The sequence below is a fragment of the Leiobunum rupestre genome, chromosome 7, assembly GCF_980474605.1.
Source record: "Leiobunum rupestre chromosome 7, qqLeiRupe1.1.hap1, whole genome shotgun sequence".
Classification (NCBI taxonomy): Eukaryota; Metazoa; Arthropoda; class Arachnida; order Opiliones; family Sclerosomatidae; genus Leiobunum; species Leiobunum rupestre.
In genome coordinates this window covers 26,831,045-26,850,368 of record NC_143390.1, presented here as the reverse complement: position 1 = coordinate 26,850,368, position 19,324 = coordinate 26,831,045, and the positions used below count along the sequence as shown (strand labels likewise).

Below are 19,324 nucleotides of genomic sequence, written 5' to 3'. Positions count from 1 at the left end.
TTTAAAAGCCTAGGCCACTCTTTTACATAAATCCTAGACTTATGAAGCAGTTGGAATTTTTTTTAGCGGCGAGAGAGCGGTGTAAAAATGTTCAAAAACATCCCCTTCATGAATAACATCGACGCCAGAGAAGCGGGTATTAAAGCTCTCCCCCGCTTCGCAACACTAATATCAGGAAGGAAATAAAAATTCACACTTTCATCTAACAAAAAGGGAAAAAAAATGAATTTATTTCTTCATCTCCACTTTTATCCACAAAAAATTACTACAGTTTTTAAATTGATATCCATTTTTTTGCCAGTTCATATTTTCTTTTTCCTTTTTTCAAATTTATACGGTTAATTCAATTACACGGTTTTTTCGAAATTTAAACCCATCTTATTTTCGGCATATTTTTATTTTTATTGACGTTTTCTTTAAATTAGCATTTTCCGGGCGATTTTGTTCCTCCATACGTCCGCGAGTATCGACGAACTTCAGTCTTTTTTGCAATGGAAACAAGAACATGTCTTGGCCGATTTGAAAAGCAGATCCCTAGGTCCGTCCAAACACATGACTCGAACTTTTACCTATGTCGAAAAACCAAGAAAATAAGACAATTTTTAAGAGCGATCGAGATTAAAAATTGGCCTTATTTTATAAATTGAATTAGCAAAACGGGTCTGCTGTATTTCTTTGCTCTTTTTCCGATGAGATCATTTTCAATTTGGAAAATTGGAAAATTTATCTATTTTTCTGAAATTTTTGCGGTTAGTTTTTAACTACTTTTAAGTAATTTGAACCGTATACGCTAAGCTGTATTTCGTAACTCGCTAATAATACCAAACTTTAATCAAATAAACTGTTTACGATAGAAAATGTAGTTTTTTTATTAAAGGGTTTTCTGTGTATAGTATCATTTTTCATACATCGTCATCGAACACTACCTAATGAGTGAAAAAGGCTTAACTGTAACGATAGTTTCTGTTTTGAAATTTATCGCGAAACTTTGATAATAGGTGCTTTGTTCTTTTTAGGTTCAGTAAAAAAAGATGATGTGTTATTAAACGCTTTCTCCTCTTTGAAATTGCTATTTTGAAGCCCGAAGATAAATGAATATTTTCGTTATATAATGTTTATGAGGATGGTTAGTCTTTCTAAAGGACAAGTAATCAGGAAGTTTCTTGTGGCCGTACAATGAAAATAAATGTGACTTTGTAACGGGAATATAGAGGGTTGAACGGAGCCGCCGAAAATGGGCCGGGCCGCGGGAAAACAGTAATTTTGAGAGAGCTATCATTACTGGGGATATTGGTACTGGCGATGGACTTAAACCCGGGCCCGGACAGCGAGGGCCCCCTGTAATTTGTAGCGGCTTCCTCTATCTCTCATCGGGCCTCGGGTTGAATGTTTTGGTTGATGCTACAGGCGTCTTGTAATTAGTTTAGTTGGTATAAAATGAGCTGACCTTTTCATACGTAACTCAATTAAGGCTTTAATTAAAATGCTCTTCGGCTGATTAAAATGGCGATACCACCATCATTGGCTAATGTAAGGGGAGCTAGTATATGACGTCATTGTATTAGTCCTCCGTCATTTGATAATAAGCATTTCGGTGCTTACTGACGTCATAACGTATCATACGTCTGACGCAGTCTTCATTTGTATTTTATTTCCGTCGAGGCTAAAACCTACTATCAAATTTAAAGGGGGGGTGGCCGAGATCACTTATGGCATCAATGAGACCTCGTCGTCCAATCGACGGACTTGGGAAACTTTTACGGCCATTGATTGGGGGAATTTTTGACTGACGCACTATGGCGTCAACTAATCAGTAATCGCTATTCTCTATTGATTTGTGATAAATCGAACCTAGATAAAATATCTAATGGAAAGTAATTAATTCGTTTCGTAATAAGGGAGTATAGGATTTTTATTTATAATTTCGGGTAATATCGCGAAACCTTCCCAGTGCACCAAAGGACATTAGTGGTTAATTACGCGTACTTAGGGAACGTCATTGGCCGACTGTGTTTGGGGTTATTTTAATTTCGCAGTTGGAGGAGGCATTGAAAGCGGAGAAACCTCGAAAATAAACTGAACCGGATAAAATCATTCTTACGTCTTCGGTCTCCATGATATTGCAGCATTGGCCGATGCTGGTGACGGCTTGGGCTCGGTTGCTCCTTAGGGTGTCCTCGGACGACGGTACCGAGAAGGAGACGCAGAAGCCCCGGCAAGCGTTCGTCGTCATGTCAAATTCGACGCAGCCCGGGATGCTGATCCGTCGCGTGTGACCTACGCCCGTCGGACGAAAGCGAATCGAAAGAAAATGTCACAAAATTGAAATATTAGTATTTCATCCCTCGCGTGGTAAATTTCTAAATTGTGTCCGGACTTACCGACTTTGTGGCATCCGGGTTTTTCCCAGGAGGCCAATCCTCCGAGTCCCCTTTGTTGGGCCAAGACGCAAATGATAGAAGAGATTAGTAGAAAGAGGGCCGCCGTCACATTGAGGCTCTTGGAGTATGTCATCGTTAGGCGCAGTCCGTGGCACTTCTGCAGATAGTCGGCAAATAACGAGCGAGTTTTGAGAATTTCCAGAATCAAATGATTGTCGTTTAACGCCACAGAAATTTTGAATGGAGAGAGCGAGAGAGAGAGAGAGAGAGAGAGATACGGTGTGCGTGCGTCTTTCCACGGCTACGCTATAGTAGTATATGATATCGTAGCTGGAGGATCCCTCTAATTCGATCTATGAATGAGTTGGGGCGGGCTATTGTGGCGAAATTAACGCGTCCGTTCGACCATTTACCGAACGGCAATCAATGGCTTAAAATCTATTCTGTTCGCGACGTGTAGCATGTTTCCGTCTGACTGAATAATTTTCCCTATTGTTTTGATCGGGAATATCGTCAAAACGACTCTGTCGAGAGGAAAGAGAGAATTTCGCGATCAAACGCTTCAATCGGGGCTACGGTGGACGTTTTTGGGCGCTCCAACAACTTGGTCAAGAAACTACGCTCGTCCCGTCTGAATCTCGAGCGCCGCGCCGCTATATGAGCGCGTGCGTGCTTTCCCCCTCTTTCCAACCCCCCAAGCTCCCCCCCACTCTTAAACCCCCCTCCACCCTTCGACTTCCGGTCTCCGCCTACAACATTTCTGCTTTCGTCCTCCGACAGGATGAAGGAGGGTCAGGGTGCGGAGGATTACGACGTTGCCATGACGACGGGACTAACGCGCGAGTCTCTCCCCGAGAACCTACTCCGCGCGGAGAGTTTGAGCGTGATTCCGATATATTTCACCTACCAACACCTGTTGGTCATTTCGGACACCATCCCAAGCCAGCCCCCTTCTTTACGGGGCTCGCTTTCATAATCATCGGATGTCATGCCGTACAGCGGAGCACTCCGTTATAGATAGGAATTTAGTCAAGGGGAATAGGTTTATTGCGAGAGCGCTGTTTTCCTTATGAGACTCTTCCATAATTTAGTTTTCATTTATTTCCCTGGTTACGGATCTCGGAGAAGGCGGCGTGTCAGATTTCGGGGTGGTCGTTCTTACATTATTTATTCCATTACGCAACCGTTCCCCGCTTAATTATTAAATAAATTACTCGAAAGGCGCCTCTCTTAATTATTAGAATGTCTGTTACACTAAATTCTTGCCTTTTTGACTATGACAGTAGAAGCTTTTGCATCGAGCATAAATATCATAGATTACCTATTGGACTATGCTAAAGGACGCTTTTGCATCTGGCATAACTATCATAGATTATCTATTGGAATATGCCAATGGAAGCATTTGAATCTTGCATAAGAATCATAGATTACCTATTGGACTATGCCAATGGAACCTTTTGCATCTGGCATAACTATCATAGATTACCTATTATACTATGCAAATTGGACCTTTTGTATCTGGCATAACTATCATAGATTACCTATAATACTATGCCAATGGAACTTTTTGCATCTGGCATAACTATCATAGATTACCTATTATACTATGCAAATTGGACCTTTTGTATCTGGCATAACTATCATAGATTACCTATAATACTATGCCAATGGAACCTTTTGTATCTGGCATATCTATCATAGATTACCTATTATACTATGCACATGGAACCTTTGGTATCTGGCATAACTATCATAGATTACCCTTTGGCCTGAGCCATTGGAACCTTTTGTATCTGGCATAAATATCATAGATTATCTATTGGACTATGTCAATTAAGCCTTTTTTATCTGGCATAAATATCATAGATTATCTATTGGACTATGCCAATGGAACTTTTTTGCATCTGGCATTACTATCATAGATTACCTATTGGACTATGCCGATGGAACCTTTAGCATCTGGAATAAATATCATAGATTACCTATTGGACTATGTCAATTGAGCCTTTTGCATCTGGCATAACTATCATAGATTACCGTTTGGCCTGAGCCATTGGAACCTTTAGCATCTGGCATAAATATCATACATTACCTATTGGACTATGCCAATTGAACCTTTTGTATCTGGCATAAATATCATATATTACCTATTGGACTAGGCCAATTGAACCTTTTGTATCTGGCATAAATATCATAGATTACCTATTTTACTGTGCCAATTTAACCTTTTGTATCTGGCATAAATATCATAGATTACCTATTATACTCTGCCAATGGAACCGAGGGGTCGGACATTTACCAAAATCCCGTACACTTTGTCTAAAATCGCAAAATCTTTTAACTCTCTCTATGGTAAATTAACATTGAAATCCCAAAATCACTTCAAAAAGTAATGATAAAATCGCCAAAATCTCTACGAAATCCCGAAATCCCGTACAAAATAATGGCAAGTGTCCGACCCCTCGAATGGAACCTTTTGTATCTGGCATATCTATCATAAATTAGCTATTATACTATGCAAATTGGACCTTTTGTATCTGGCATAAATATCATAGATTATCTATTGGACTATGCCAATGGAAGCTTTTGAATATTGAATAAGAATCATAGATTACCTATAGGACTATGCCAATTGAACCTTTTGCATCTGGCATAACTATCATAGATTACCCTTTGGCCTGAGCCATTGGAACCTTTAGCATCTGGCATAAATATCATACATTACCAATTGGACTATGCCAATTGAACCTTTTGTATCTTGCATAAATATCATAGATTGCCTATTGGACTATGCCAATGGAACCTTTTGCATCTGGCATAACTATCATAGATTACCCTTTGGCCTGAGCCATTGGAACCTTTAGCATCTGGCATAAATATCATACATTACCTATTGGACTATGCCAATTGAACCTTTTGTATCTGGCATAAATATCATATATTACCTATTGGACTAGGCCAATTGAACCTTTTGTATCTGGCATAAATATCATAGATTACCTACTTTACTATGCCAATTTAACCTTTTGTATCTGGCATAAATATCATAGATTACCTATTATACTATGCCAATGGAACCTTTTGTATCTGGCATATCTATCATAGATTAGCTATTATACTATGCAAATTGGACCTTTTGTATCTGGCATAAATATCATAGATTATCTATTGGACTATGCCAATGGAAGCTTTTGAATCTTGCATAAGAATCATAGATTACCTATAGGACTATGCCAATTGAACCTTTTGCATCTGGCATAACTATCATAAATTACCCTTTGGCCTGAGCCATTGGAACCTTTTGTATCTGGCATAAATATCATAGATTACCTATTTTACTATGCCAATGGAACCTTTTGTATCTGGCATAAATATCATATATTACCTATTGGACTAGGCCAATTGAACCTTTTGTATCTGGCATAAATATCATAGATTACCTACTTTACTATGACAATTTAACCTTTTGTATCTGGCATAAATATCATAGATTACCTATTATACTATGCCAATTGAACCTTTTGTATCTGGCATATCTATCATAGATTAGCTATTATACTATGCAAATTGGACCTTTTGTATCTGGCATAAATATCATAGATTATCTATTGGACTATGCCAATGGAAGCTTTTGAATCTTGCATAAGAATCATAGATTACCTATAGGACTATGCCAATTGAACCTTTTGTATCTGGCATAAATATCATATATTACCTATTGGACTAGGCCAATTGAACCTTTTGTATCTGGCATAAATATCATAGATTACCTATTTTACTATGCCAATGGAACCTTTTGTATCTGGCATAAATATCATATATTACCTATTGGACTAGGCCAATTGAACCTTTTGTATCTGGCATAAATATCATAGATTACCTACTTTACTATGCCAATTTAACCTTTTGTATCTGGCATAAATATCATAGATTACCTATTATACTATGCCAATGGAACCTTTTGTATCTGGCATATCTATCATAGATTAGCTATTATACTATGCAAATTGGACCTTTTGTATCTGGCATAAATATCATAGATTATCTATTGGACTATGCCAATGGAAGCTTTTGAATCTTGCATAAGAATCATAGATTACCTATAGGACTATGCCAATGGAACCTTTTGCATTTGGCATAACTATCATAGATTACCCTTTGGCCTGAGCAATTGGAACCTTTAGCATCTGGCATAAATATCATAGATTACCCTTTGGCCTGAGCAATTGGAACCTTTAGCATCTGGCATAAATATCATACATTACCTATTGAACTATGCCAATGGAACCTTTTGTATCTAGCATAAGAATAATATTGGACTATGCTAATAGTAGCTTTGGTATCTATCAAAAATCTGATAGAATATCTCGTGATTTTGTGATTAGAAGAAGAACCCTGATGGACCAATTTATTTTAGAATTTAAAGGCCTAGGTTTTTTCTGCCTGTCCCCCTTTAAATTAACTTAGTGGAGCATAAATACCCTGGCGGTAGGCCAACCGCTGAACATATTGGCCTAATTTAAAGGGGGGCAGGCAGAAGAAAACCTAGGCCTTTAAGAATAGGAAAATGAAGGATGTTGACTTGTTTAGAATATGCGGTGAATTAATACCGCGAAACGAATTTGCGAAGAAGCATTTAAGAGCTTTCTTCTCATTGTTTATGTTTGTCGCGTCTCTTTAGGAGCAATTAACATGGCGCAGGCGAAGGGGTTTCGTTGTAATGAGAAACGACGAATTGCTTTTTCTTTTTTGTCTCGTTTGCGTCTGTTTATCTGTCCTCACCAGAAACGTATTACACGAGTGCACTCGGTTTTTCTGACTATTCATACTTGGTGGAGTTTTCCCCCGCGTTTCCGCCAAGCCAACCACATCCCTCAGTCGCGTGTCGTGTAATGTTAAGTCCCTTCATTTCCATTGGGATTATGTGTTCCAGCCTCTACTCTCCCCATTGCCAAGGGTTCGCGTAAATGGTCTCCTCCGTAAGTAACGCAACCTTCACCTTACTCTACGCCCTTAGACGCGACTGCCAGGGGCTACAGTTTGGTTACGTAACCTCGCGGTAAAAAGCTGTCGGTATTACCTGGGATCCGTGCCCTCTTCGCGATTGTTTCCACGAAAGAAAAAAAGGTTAACAGGAAATTTGCGGATATATAAAATGACCCCGTAAAATAGGAATATGAGTCCGCCGTAAAAATTACTTTCCCTCTCGTTTTTCGCTATTTTTCTGGGTTAGAATTGGCCTAGGCGTGTCCCAAATTCGTAATATACGCGAAGCTCTCACGTTTAATGTACTACTATCTATGTGTGTTGGGTTTAACCCATTCTGTTTTGTTTAGTTTCAACCTATTCCGAAGTCCCAAGTCCCACTAGATTGGCTCGGTGTAAGTAGTAAATCACGAAATTAATTTCTCTCAATTTACATATTCGGAAAATTTGGGAAACGTTATCGATGACCCCTGGTATTTCTCTTCTCCCCGAACACGGTGTGCCGCGTATGGGACACTTCTACAGGCGTTTTGGCCTATTCTGCCAAAATTCCTACAAAATTACTACTTTTAGCTCGTTTATTAAAATTAAACGATATTTCTACTTTGAAACCGTCGAAGTATCGCGCTTGAGGGGGGGGGGAAATGACCTTGTTAAAATGGGTCAATAGTAATCATTCAAGCTGGCGACGGGTTTGATAATGGGGGATATGAATTGACCATCAACGCCCATAGATGTTCATCGCATGCCCAATTAAATCGAGCCGTACCATTCCTCGGGAGACCAGTGGCGCTACAAAGCTCGGTTTGGCAGCTTGATTGTCCGGCCAGTTGCTCGTCCGTGGGCGGAAACTCGCGGTGATTAAGCTAGCGAGCGACCAACACCGATTAATAGATAATCGATGATCATATTCTTCTCATCGTATCGTATTATCGTGTTGCCACTTTAACCGCCGCCTTCCAATTACCCCCCTCTACACTCCACACTCGCTTTATTCAAATTCGAGACGACAGAAATATACACGTGCGCCTAATTTGCATTGTCTTATTTTTTTAAGACGGAGTGTAGCTCCGTTTAAGGCGAGAGAAGGGTAGAGTCGACGGTGGTGGCGAGTTTTTAAATAAACTACGTCGAAGTTATATTTAGAAAGCTTTGGATGGGTTATTATCAGAAATCAATTATTTTTTAATCTTATTTTTATCGGTTTATTATAATCTCGAGTTTGCGAAATGACAGAGGTAAAGCGAGTTTGAAATGGGAATTTTGGCAATATTGATTTCTCCTTCCGCGGCGCTCTTCCGCGTAATCGACTTTAATTCATCGTCCGTGATAAACTGGAATGCCTTGATATTTAATGAGGCACTCTTGTCTTTCCGATCTTTTCCAGCGAAAACTGTCCCCCGACTTTTAAAAGTGTCCGTGTGACCTTTTTAAAACGCCACTAGGAGAAATAGCGACGCATCTCGTAATGGACAGACGTCATATTTCTCAAACGCTATTTCGGAATGAAATATTTTTGGAGCGCGCGGGGCTCGTTGCTAGATTTAATACCTCGGCGCGGGCTTATAAACGGATGTAAGTTTATGCCAGGACTGACATCTTTACGATGTTAAGTTGTCATGTAATTGAGGACGAACTCTTTATTAGTGCTCCTCAGATCTAGAGCGCAATTTCTTCGAAACCGAAGCCAAGCCTATATTCGAAAAAATATTTATATTAAAAATGCGACTAAACCAAGGTGGTATTCGATGTCTTTACTATGAAATGGAATTTTTGGTAAACAAAGCTATATACAGAAAAATAAAACACAAATTCATAAAAATATTGATGTGGAGGATCGCTAGCCAAAATGATAATATCATTATTTTTGCTTACTTTACATGTCAATTTTCATAGGATCTGTCTATCACTAAAAGAACAGTCAATTCTCATGATCTTTTGAAGTTCTATCCTTATGATATCCAAAAGTGATCAAAATTAAGGATATAATTACTTTAACAAGCATCATTTTAAGCAGCCCGATTACATTAAGTATGATAACACCATTGGTCTTGTTAATAAAATTAAATAGTTTTCAATGTGTATGAAATGGTCTAACAGTGTTGCCGCAGTTTTTTCTTAAATTCAAATTCCTTGACTTTTCCAGTTTTTCCTTGGCCATTTCTGGAGATTTAACATGACTTATTGTATGGAAAAAATTTGTCAATTTTCAACCTATATTTTAGTAAAGATTTCCCATTTGCAACCATTTTCCAGGTTTTCCCTAGGAACTATATCCGTGAATTTTCCCTGCCTTATTTTATTCCAAAATTTTCCAATTTTTGGGAACTATTTGAAATCAAAATTAAAATTCCCTGACTTTTCCAGGCATTCGAGATTTTCCAGGTACTATAGCAAAACTGTCTAGTTTGAAAAAGTAAAAAATGTGTGTATAACATTTTTTTCTCTAATGCAAAAAAAAGACATTTTTTTAGACTTGAAATTTTTCCAACCACCGTTTCTAAGACACATGAGCATGCCCTGAAAATTTCATCAAAATCGACATTTCATGGTGACATGATATATCATTGAAATGTCCCTATTCTAAAAAGGGTTTTTAAATTAAAAAGGCTATCAGTAACCATTTTCAAATTTTACCCGGTCAGAGAAGATAAATGGGGTGGCGAACGTGTTTTCTCTGCTATGTTATCTGTATAACTTAACAGTATGATAAGCGGATACTGATTTTCCTTAACCGTTAGAAATACGAACCTCTAGGTACTAAGCCTCCGTATGAGGGCACGGCGGACCCATCTCCCGGCCTTTTGGACTCCCATCGGGATCTCCGGTGCCAGCTGTGCCGGGTTATGCGGGCTGCTATGTGCTCGTCGTTCCCCTTTAGGAGTCCTCTCCAAAAGGTTTGGCTCCTTACCTCCGTAGGTAGGGTGTCGACTGGAGTTGCTATAGCATCCATTCTCAATCCCACTGCTGTGTGCGAAGTGGGGATTGGTCCACCCATTGCTGCACCTTCTGCTGGGTTGAGTGGCTCGCGTCAAAGGTGAGACCATCAGTAGTAGGGTTCTGCTACCCATGCTGGATTTGTCACCTGCCCGGGCTAGGGGGACGCTGGCGTAGGGCACTATGATGATAGGCCTCCGGTGGTATGGTCTCTGTTACTAGGTACACCGGGCTATAAATTCTTACACACCTCTAGGTACTAGTCGCTATACGAATCTGATATTATTAGAACACTAGAAATTTAATCCAGTGACGAAGAATAACGTCTGGTTATAAGCCGCGAAATTAAAGTTAATGTTAATTATAAATTCAATTTTAAAATAAGCTTTTGAGGTCAAATAAGCATTTTTACGTCACAGAGAAAGACGTCAGCCAAAGACTATTGAATTCTCAAGCGTATAATAAAAGTTGGCCGTTTCATAAGAATATACGATGCCGGGCAAACTTTAATGAATATAATAGAGGTTAAGCCAGCCAGCACCCGAAAACGTGGACCGGGAACTTGTAAGAGAGTACCTTTGTGCGTTCAGCCGGAACCTCCTACAAGTTTCCCCGTTCTATTTTTCTGACCTTTATCTGGAGCTGGCTTAAAGGGACACACCGGCGTTTAAATTTAACTAGCTTCACACGCTTGTTTCCAGAATATGATTGGTCGTTTGTGCTACCACGTGTTAAATCCAAGCCGAATTTTTTTCAAACGCCGTTGTGGCCATTTAACTTGTCTATTAATACCACACGTTTTAAATGATAGTTTCCAAAAAAATAATTTAGAAATTAATATGTTCCAAATATGAATTGAAACCGCTACCAATCCGAGTTCAGAATACTCTGTATTTTTATTACATTTATAAGAGTGTTTTTCGGTAGCTAATGAACGTACCCGTGTCTTTAAAAATGCTAATATACAGTGAATTAAATAATTAAAACGCCAATAGCAAACTTTCGAACTTTGAATATTGCTAAACTTTCGAAGATAGTAATGGAAAATCTAAATTTAACTTCGGCGAATTCGCAGTATAATAAAATTATCGAAGTCAAATATCTTCAATATGGAAATGCCAGGTTTTATCTGATTTTTTCGCAATCTTTGACGGACCAACAAAAATAAGGTGATTCGATCCTTCAATGATGAGAATCTTTTAGGCAGATTGAGAAGAATTTAAATTTATAGAAGATTGTCGAAGATACGATAAAGCGCTATTTCGCATTTGTTGGTCATCTTTACTTATCCTTATTTTTATGGAGGAGGATAAATAATTTTTAAAGTAGCGTAGGATTGAATGCCGGGAGACTGCACGCAGGGCCGAGATTAGCATCTCCTCCACCCTGTTACGACTTCCTTGAAAAGACGGAGTTCCCGGACGAGTTGCATTATGGGAAAAATAAACTGCTTGAGAGGCCGAAATCGTCCTTGAGAAATCTAAGAAAAGACGTGCCCACTCTCCAGCCAAAATAAGTATTTTCTCTCATTTGTCTAAAAAGGGGATAGAAATAACAATCCAAATTCCATTTTTCTATATTTGGGTAAAAAGGGGCTCCTTTCGGTGGCCCTTTGTTTCAATCGAAAAGAGGTTTGTTTTACAGTTGTTTCCATCTAAAGGATCATTTCGGTCGTATCGTTTCAAGTCTAGAAGATTTCGATAACAGTCAGCGAAGTGTATAGAATTTACCCTCCGACAACCATCCCTTCACCGTCAACCGTGGCTCTTTTCGGAGTCCTTCGAGGGTAATGTACTCAGTCGGAATATTTCTAAAGTGTTTACTTTGCCACCGTTTTTTCCGCATTTGACCTACTGGTAACGAGGCGAAGAGAAAGATGATGCGGGAGAGGAAATCGAACCGGAGAGATTGCGAAAATCCTAGCTTTTCCGAATATTGTCAGAAGGGATTCCCGAACCCGAATCGAGGTGGTAGCGACCTCTATGATGCGCGGATGAAATCCAGCGTGGATTTATTTCTTTGGTCATATATATATATATACGCTTTTTTCCACGTCGCCTACGCGTTTCCGTATTTTAGCTCTCGCCCATTCAGAAAGCCAAGTACAAACAGACTTGTCTCATAATCATCACATTCTCCAATCTTCCCATACGTCCTCCCCTCCTTCCGTGCCCAAACGCCTTCACTCTCTCCAACATGACACTTTAACGTGATACTACGCGAATACCTTTCGGCCACTCCAAGCCACCCAGAACTACGCTGCACCGCTCCGCGTTACCAAAATCTTCCATTCAACCGGAGGGAAAGTGTAGCTCGAAATTGATCGTAACCTCGAGTATCCTATCGTCTTCGCGAAGTTGTTTGGCGTTTTCTTACACTGTTTGAGCCGTTTCTTTGAAGCTCTCCACTCTGCCATCTTAGAAAGGCGGTTGATGCCGATCTGTTTCGGAAAATGAAGCGAGGAATCCCTAGCAAATGATATCTGTAAGATTGGATGAAAAGCGTCTTATTTTCCTCTCATAAACTTCTAACGGTCAGCGCTACTTTCGAGAAGTTTCTTTCTGGTAGGCTCAAAGTTGTCGGGTTTCTAGTAAGGGTCAAGATGAAAGATTTACAAAAGTTGTCGATTGAGGGCGCTGTGGAGGCGGCTCGTCTTAACGCGTACGCCATCAAAACAACAGATTTTTATGATTAAGCCGAATATTATCTTAGGAAGGAGGATGGAGCCAATCCTAATCTTCTCCGTTCCTCATCCATTTATTTTACCCAGGCGACATTTTCTAGCATATCTCTCTTCGATAAGAAAGGACAAGCTGGTCAAAGAACCGCAGTCGATGCTTCCCCGCCTCATTTATCTGACCATCGGAAATGAACCGTACTCTCTAGATCATAAGATGACCTTAAGATTGGACGCCGTTTTTATACAATCTCCGTTATGTTTAGGGACAGTTCCTCAATTTCCCGCCTTTGGATTAACCGCCAAAGCCTGAGGGACATTAGTCCGGCAATTTTTACCACCTTCCGCTTTTCGATTCTGGCTCGAAAAAGAACGTCAAAAGGGCTAGTTTTTTCTCGAGTTAAGTTCATTCAGTTAAATCGGCGAAGCGCGAAGAATACGCTAACGTATAAACCCCCGCGGATGAGAGCTACGCAACTTTTCGCTTGTCGTATTTTTTAGTTTTTGGAAGTAGCGAAATACAAACGGGCATCGGACCCCGAAGTTCCTAGTTTCTTCCTCGAGATCCGAAGCCCGCGTAAGCCTGACGTCTCTAAAAATTATTTCCACACGCGTAATCTCTGGATGCGGGCTTAGTTTAGGAAACCTTTCTTCGTTTCATCTTCTCTCTTTGGCTATATATAGAATCTCATTCAGAAGAAGAGAGCTTGGTTGCGTTTTTTCTTTTACTCGTAGAAAGATTTTCTTGACGAGCATACGGGCACTCGGTACATACAGCTACGACGGACTTTTACGGGGGTGTTCAAATGATTGAATGTTTATGATATCACGGGAAAATTGCATCCGCTGCGTAGAAGATTAAGAAAAGATATCAGTTTGCTTTAATAGGGTTTTCGAACCGTCTTTCTCAACACAAAGTCCTTTGATTTATTACGACTAGTGGACTAACTTCCCTCGTTTTTCGAAACCTAATTGAATTATGGTAACGATATTGAATGGATGATTGCTGAGATTCTTCGGTTATGTTTCGTATCTAAAATTTTACATTTGTCTTCCTGTCATGGGGAAATTTTAAATTTAGAATTTTCAACCAAAATCTTGGATTTTCTTTGAATTCTATGGGAATAAAATTCTTGGATTGTGGATTTTTACCGAAATTTTCTACAGGGTTTGGTCAAATCTTTTGATGTATGGTCAGCATAGAAGTCCGAGAGTTGATAACGCTTTTAAACGCTTTGAATTTTTTAAACCAAATATGTGACCGGGCAATATAAGTAAGCTACAAAAACGAAATTTTGAAGAGTTCCGTCAATTTCATCGGTATAGTAAATAATAAAATTTAATAGACAACCCCACTGCGTAAGAATCATTTGGGTAAAGGTACGTGACGTAATCGGCGTGTCTTTGCCTATTTTATAAATAATAAGTAAAAAATAGTATTAATCTTTGTATTATTTTATTTTATTTTCTTCGAGGTACTTCTTTGGTCGGTCAAGTTGGGCATGCTTAAGTCGGCAACTGGGGGTTGTTGAGCATTTGTTTTTATTTTTTAACTAAAATATTATTTGACATGTAATCCTCTAACGAGGCAATGTACTTTGATGAATCGGAAACTGCCTTATAGTGTTGTAAGAGAAAAAATATACAATTTCTTTTTCCGAAAATGTGATTTTATTAAGCAACCATTGGTCCCTCCTATGAACGGAACCAAAAACAACAGCATCTTGCATCATTTGCAAATAATTTGCAATTGCTTGATGAATCAATTCCCCTTCCATCCACATTCCAATTGTTCCACTTTTATGTTAAAAATATATAATACTCCTTCTCCAATGCTCTGAAATTCTTGGTGTTTGTAAGATTTTAATACTGGAATCTTGCTTTAAGGTTTCTTTTTAAATTAGTTGTGAAAAGGCTTAGGCCACCTACTTCCAACTTGATATTGTTCATGACCTAATATCTCAGTGACAAATTGACCTATTCCGACTGAACCAATTTCATTTAAGGTTTTCGAGTGTGCTCTACAACTTGATCATTGAAAATTTTACTACAAATGTCACATTTTTTCTGAAATTTACAAATAACAACGACCTTCCCCGATAGTGTACATCCTGAAAATTTAACATTTCTAGGTTATACAGGTTTTGAGAAAAATGCCTGGGGCGATCAAATTAAAACATTAATTATTTCTGCTATCATCATTTATATTTAATGAAACAATGTAAAAAGAAAACTCCAAAATAATTTGGTAAGTGATTTAATTCTTGGTATTGCAACAATATCCTAACCAGGATCGTTCCTAATCAAAACTATATTAACACCAAAAGTGACATAATTACCGAAAGTGTGTCAATCGGACCTATTTCGTAATGAATGTTACGAGCGAAATACAAGTTGGGAGGGGAGAGGGGAAAGTATGCCTTGGGGAGGGAAGGAAGTTGAAACCAACAAATAACGCCTCGTAGTGAGGAACGGAGGAACTTAGTAGCACTGGTCAAAGTTAGTGTATTTTTTGTTTTTTCGTCGTTCTGTGGAGATGCTATCGCCATCTACCTACGATATAATACCATAGACTACAAAATCAGTATTAAAGTAAATTACTAATTTACTAATTTAGGAAATACTGTCTAGCGAAACTAAACACAATACAACAAATTCCAAAACATGCAAATAAATAATTAACCTAATTAATTATAGAATCGTTTTTCCAATTACTAATTTACTAATTTTTGCAAATTACATAATTCCTATAATTACTAGGCTATAAATCCTTTTTCGCAATTATTAAATTTAAAATTTTTAAAAGTAAAAAGTTAGGTTTGTTTTGCAAATTACCTAATTTATTAAATCATTAATTTATCATATTACGCAAATTATTAAATTATTAATTTATCATATTACGCAAATTATTAAATTATTAATTTATCATATTACGCAAATTATTAAATTAATAATTTATCATATTACGCAAATTATTAAATTATTAATTTATCATATTACGCAAATTATTAAATTATTAATTTATCATATTACGCAAATTATTAAATTAATAATTTATCATATTACGCAAATTATTAAATTATTAATTTATCATATTACGCAAATTATTCAATTATTAATTTATCATATTACGCAAATTATTCAATTATTAATTTATCACATTACGCAAATTATTCAATTATTAATTAATCATATTACGCAAATTATTCATTTGTCTTCGTAATATGGTAAATTACTAATAATATAAAATTACTAAATTTAGTGCAGTAAATAAGTACCTTTTTTATTAAAATTTTAAGTTTCTAACTATAGTAAATTACAAAATTACTTATTTTTCAATTACGGAAATTGAATAAATTTTATATTTAAAATAATAAATTACTCTTATGACAAATTGTTAATTTCGTTATTGCAGTAAATTGTTCATTGATTAATTGTGGGACATCAATAATTTATAATTTAATATTTTTTATGAGTTAATAAATATCTCAAATAATTCAAACACTAAATTACTTATTGTAGTAATTTGTAATTTATTTATTTATTTATTTGAATATTGATTTTTATGGGATACTTAGTTACTATATTAATATTTCTTTATTAATATCTGAATTAAAAATGTTACTGATAATTACACTTTTGTGGACTCGTTCTAAACAAATAGTTCTTTTTATAAACTAACGTGGCCTTCTTGTTGAAATGTTGCTCTTAAGTCACAGTCTCTTACTTTCACAAGCCTACTAGCGCGCGCTACAGTCGCCAGAGGAATATAGGTTTTTTTAGCACGCGTGCAAATCGCTCGTGCGCAAAATATACTGTCTTGTGACGTAAGAGCAACATTTTAACAAGTTGGGCAAGACCACTTTCTATTTTTATAAAATCAACTATTGATCGGGCCCCTACGAGATTGCTTATTCAAAAAAGCCGTTATTGCTTTTGTTGATTTCTACCTCCTCTTGCTTGTTGTTGTCCTCCCCCTTTTTTTGAATTAAACTGTTGTAGTTGCACACTTCCTCTTAATTGATGTACCACCTGTAGATTCCCACGAATAGCTCGGGGAAACTGTTGTTAATTCCCACTACCTCTTGCTTGATTCCACTGTTGTTTTTGCCCACCGCCTCTTGCTTGATTCATCTGTTGTTGATTCCCACCACCTCTTGCTTGATTCCTCTGTTGTTGTTCCCCACCACCTCTTGCTTGATTCCTCTGTTGTTGTTGAACACCTCCTCTTGCTTGATTCATCTGTTGTTGTTGCCCACCTCGTGTGGATTTGTATTGTTGTTGTTCACCACATTTTGCTTGATTAAACTGTTGTAATTGTTGCCCACCTCTAGCTTGATTAAAATGTTGCTGTTGCCCACCTCCTCTTGCTTGATTAAAATGCTGCTGTTGCAGGCCCGTCTTAAGACCTTTTGGGGCCCTGGGCTAAATTATTTCTTAAGACCTTTTTGATCCCCAGTGGTCAGCCTTTTTATGTCCGTTGTCTAAATTCAACTACACAATAATCAAACCAAAACTTTTAATTTCAAAAGTATAACATAGGCCTACTGAAAATAAGATTTTTACTGACAGTAACTCTGTTAGGTTTTAGAAATTGTTGGTACCGTAGGATACGCGATGTGGCGATGAGTCAAATTACTTTAGACGTAACTAAAATATACGTAATATTAAATTAGCATAAATAATATTTAACAAACTAAACCGTTATCCCTAGAGTAGAGACTGTTTGGCAGGCCTTTCCGGGGCCCTAAAACTGACTGGGGGCCCTGGGCTATAGCCCATTTAGCTAATGCCTTAAGACGGCCCTGTGCTGTTGCCCACCTCCTCTTGCTTGATTAAAATGTTGCTGTTGCCGATCTCCACTTCCTCGATTAAAATGTTGCTGTTGCCCACGTCCACTTGCTTGATTAAAATGTTGCTGTTGTCCACCTGCTCTTCTTCGATTAAAATGTTGCTGTTGCGCACCTCCACTTCCAATAAATTGTTGTATGATAACTGCTTGACTGAAATGTGACTGTTGTTGAAAGTTACTAGTTTGAAACCCAGTAGAGATTTGCGAGGTTAATTCCGTTGAAAAATTCAGAGTATTATAACTAACGCTTCCAGATCTATTGGGATATCTTCCCCTTCGAGGATTAGCCATGACTTACTAATAAGCTTCAGATTCTGCAAGGAGAACGCAGCTAGCCTTTAAACACGCTAACGTAGTGTTGCGTACAAATTCCATTGGACGAACCTTTACGCTGAATGTTTTACGTAAGGGGGGAAGACAATTTCCGAATTTTCCCCTTCCGACGGCAGCAGGCACTAAGGCGTCTAACCAATGAAAACTCTAAGCAAGAAAATGCATGACTTTTGACGGGTTGCTCCTACATGAAACGGATTTTGGAAACTCGCTGAAATTGCCAGTTTCAATATGACTGCCGCCATCTATCGATCTCAAACATTTAGCACGGAAATTGGGCGGATAATCCAGAATGACGCAACCTCGCCCCGTAGGGCCTACTCATAGGAGTGGACTGGAAGCAGTTTCGTGTCGCTCTCAATCGCTTAATTGTATTTACACCCCTTTCGTTAAAGACAGCGGAACAAATTCTAATTCAAGCGACCTCCAAGTCCATCCCTCGGTCTAGGGTGGTAGTGGTTCAGCCTCCATGGTGGGATGCTCGTTGCTTTGAGAAACCTATAGGCTGGTTCACACGGGCAGTGTTTTCCTGATTTTCTATATTTTCTCGTTTTACCACCTTTCCCTTTTGCGTCTACCACGTGACGGCATAACGCTCGCTGACTGGTCAAGCCCAACGCTCCTCAAAAAAAGGTTATCCGTTTTCTCGTTCCCCGGCAGCGCTCGCTGTGATAAAATCCGGCAAATTTTGTCCGTGTGTACAGTCGTGCTCCTGCGCGCCAGAACCACGGGAAAAGGTGATAAAACTAGAAAATATAGAAAACCAGGAAAACACTGCCCGTGTGAACCAGGCTTAAGGCCGTACAAGCGGCACGTTTCTGTGCTCAGTGCTCTGGCCTTTCACTAAACCAAGTCCACTACATTCCGAGCGCGCTCGGAAATACACTTTTAAATCACGTGCTATGGCAACTGTTTTTAAACCTAACGCCGTTGATTTCTTCTAATACGATTCATTCTAACCCATTGAATTGGGAATAGTACCTCTAGAATTACAGTTTCAATCTGCCTAGCTTCCGCGAAACATAAAAAAAATAAGAACTCTATCATTTGTCGGTGGCGCCATCCGCTAATAGTGGCGGTAACTATATCCTATGAAAATTACTTTTTCCAAGTTGACGGCCGAGTGCGCCCAGGAGTGTGCCGACTCGAAATTTCAGA

General features: G+C 38.4%; 1 protein-coding gene across 1 annotated transcript; it reads right to left on the bottom strand.

Annotated features, from left to right (window-relative positions):
- Nucleotides 1-246: 246 nt before the first annotated feature.
- On the bottom strand, nucleotides 247-2,979 carry Gpa2 (Glycoprotein hormone alpha 2). Its single transcript, XM_090153046.1, has 3 exons — nucleotides 2,382-2,979; nucleotides 2,102-2,277; nucleotides 247-569 (listed from the first exon to the last, which is right to left on the bottom strand). Exons 1-3 carry the CDS (start codon nucleotides 2,512-2,514, stop codon nucleotides 477-479), a joined length of 402 nt encoding a protein of 133 aa, XP_090009172.1. The 5' UTR covers nucleotides 2,515-2,979; the 3' UTR covers nucleotides 247-476.
- Between the last annotated feature and the right edge of the window lie 16,345 nt (nucleotides 2,980-19,324).

What these genes read in the sequence shown, in the direction of transcription:
- Gpa2 (XM_090153046.1), bottom strand. Translation starts at nt 2,514, where the DNA reads ATGACATACTCCAAGAGCCTCAATGTGACGGCGGCCCTCTTTCTACTA. An exon ending in ACCCGGATGCCACAAAGTCG is followed by an intron (nt 2,278 to 2,381) that starts GTAAGTCCGGAC and finishes CGACGGGCGTAG; the next exon opens with GTCACACGCGACGGATCAGC. An exon ending in ATATCATGGAGACCGAAGAC is followed by an intron (nt 570 to 2,101) that starts GTAAGAATGATT and finishes TTTTCGACATAG; the next exon opens with GTAAAAGTTCGAGTCATGTG.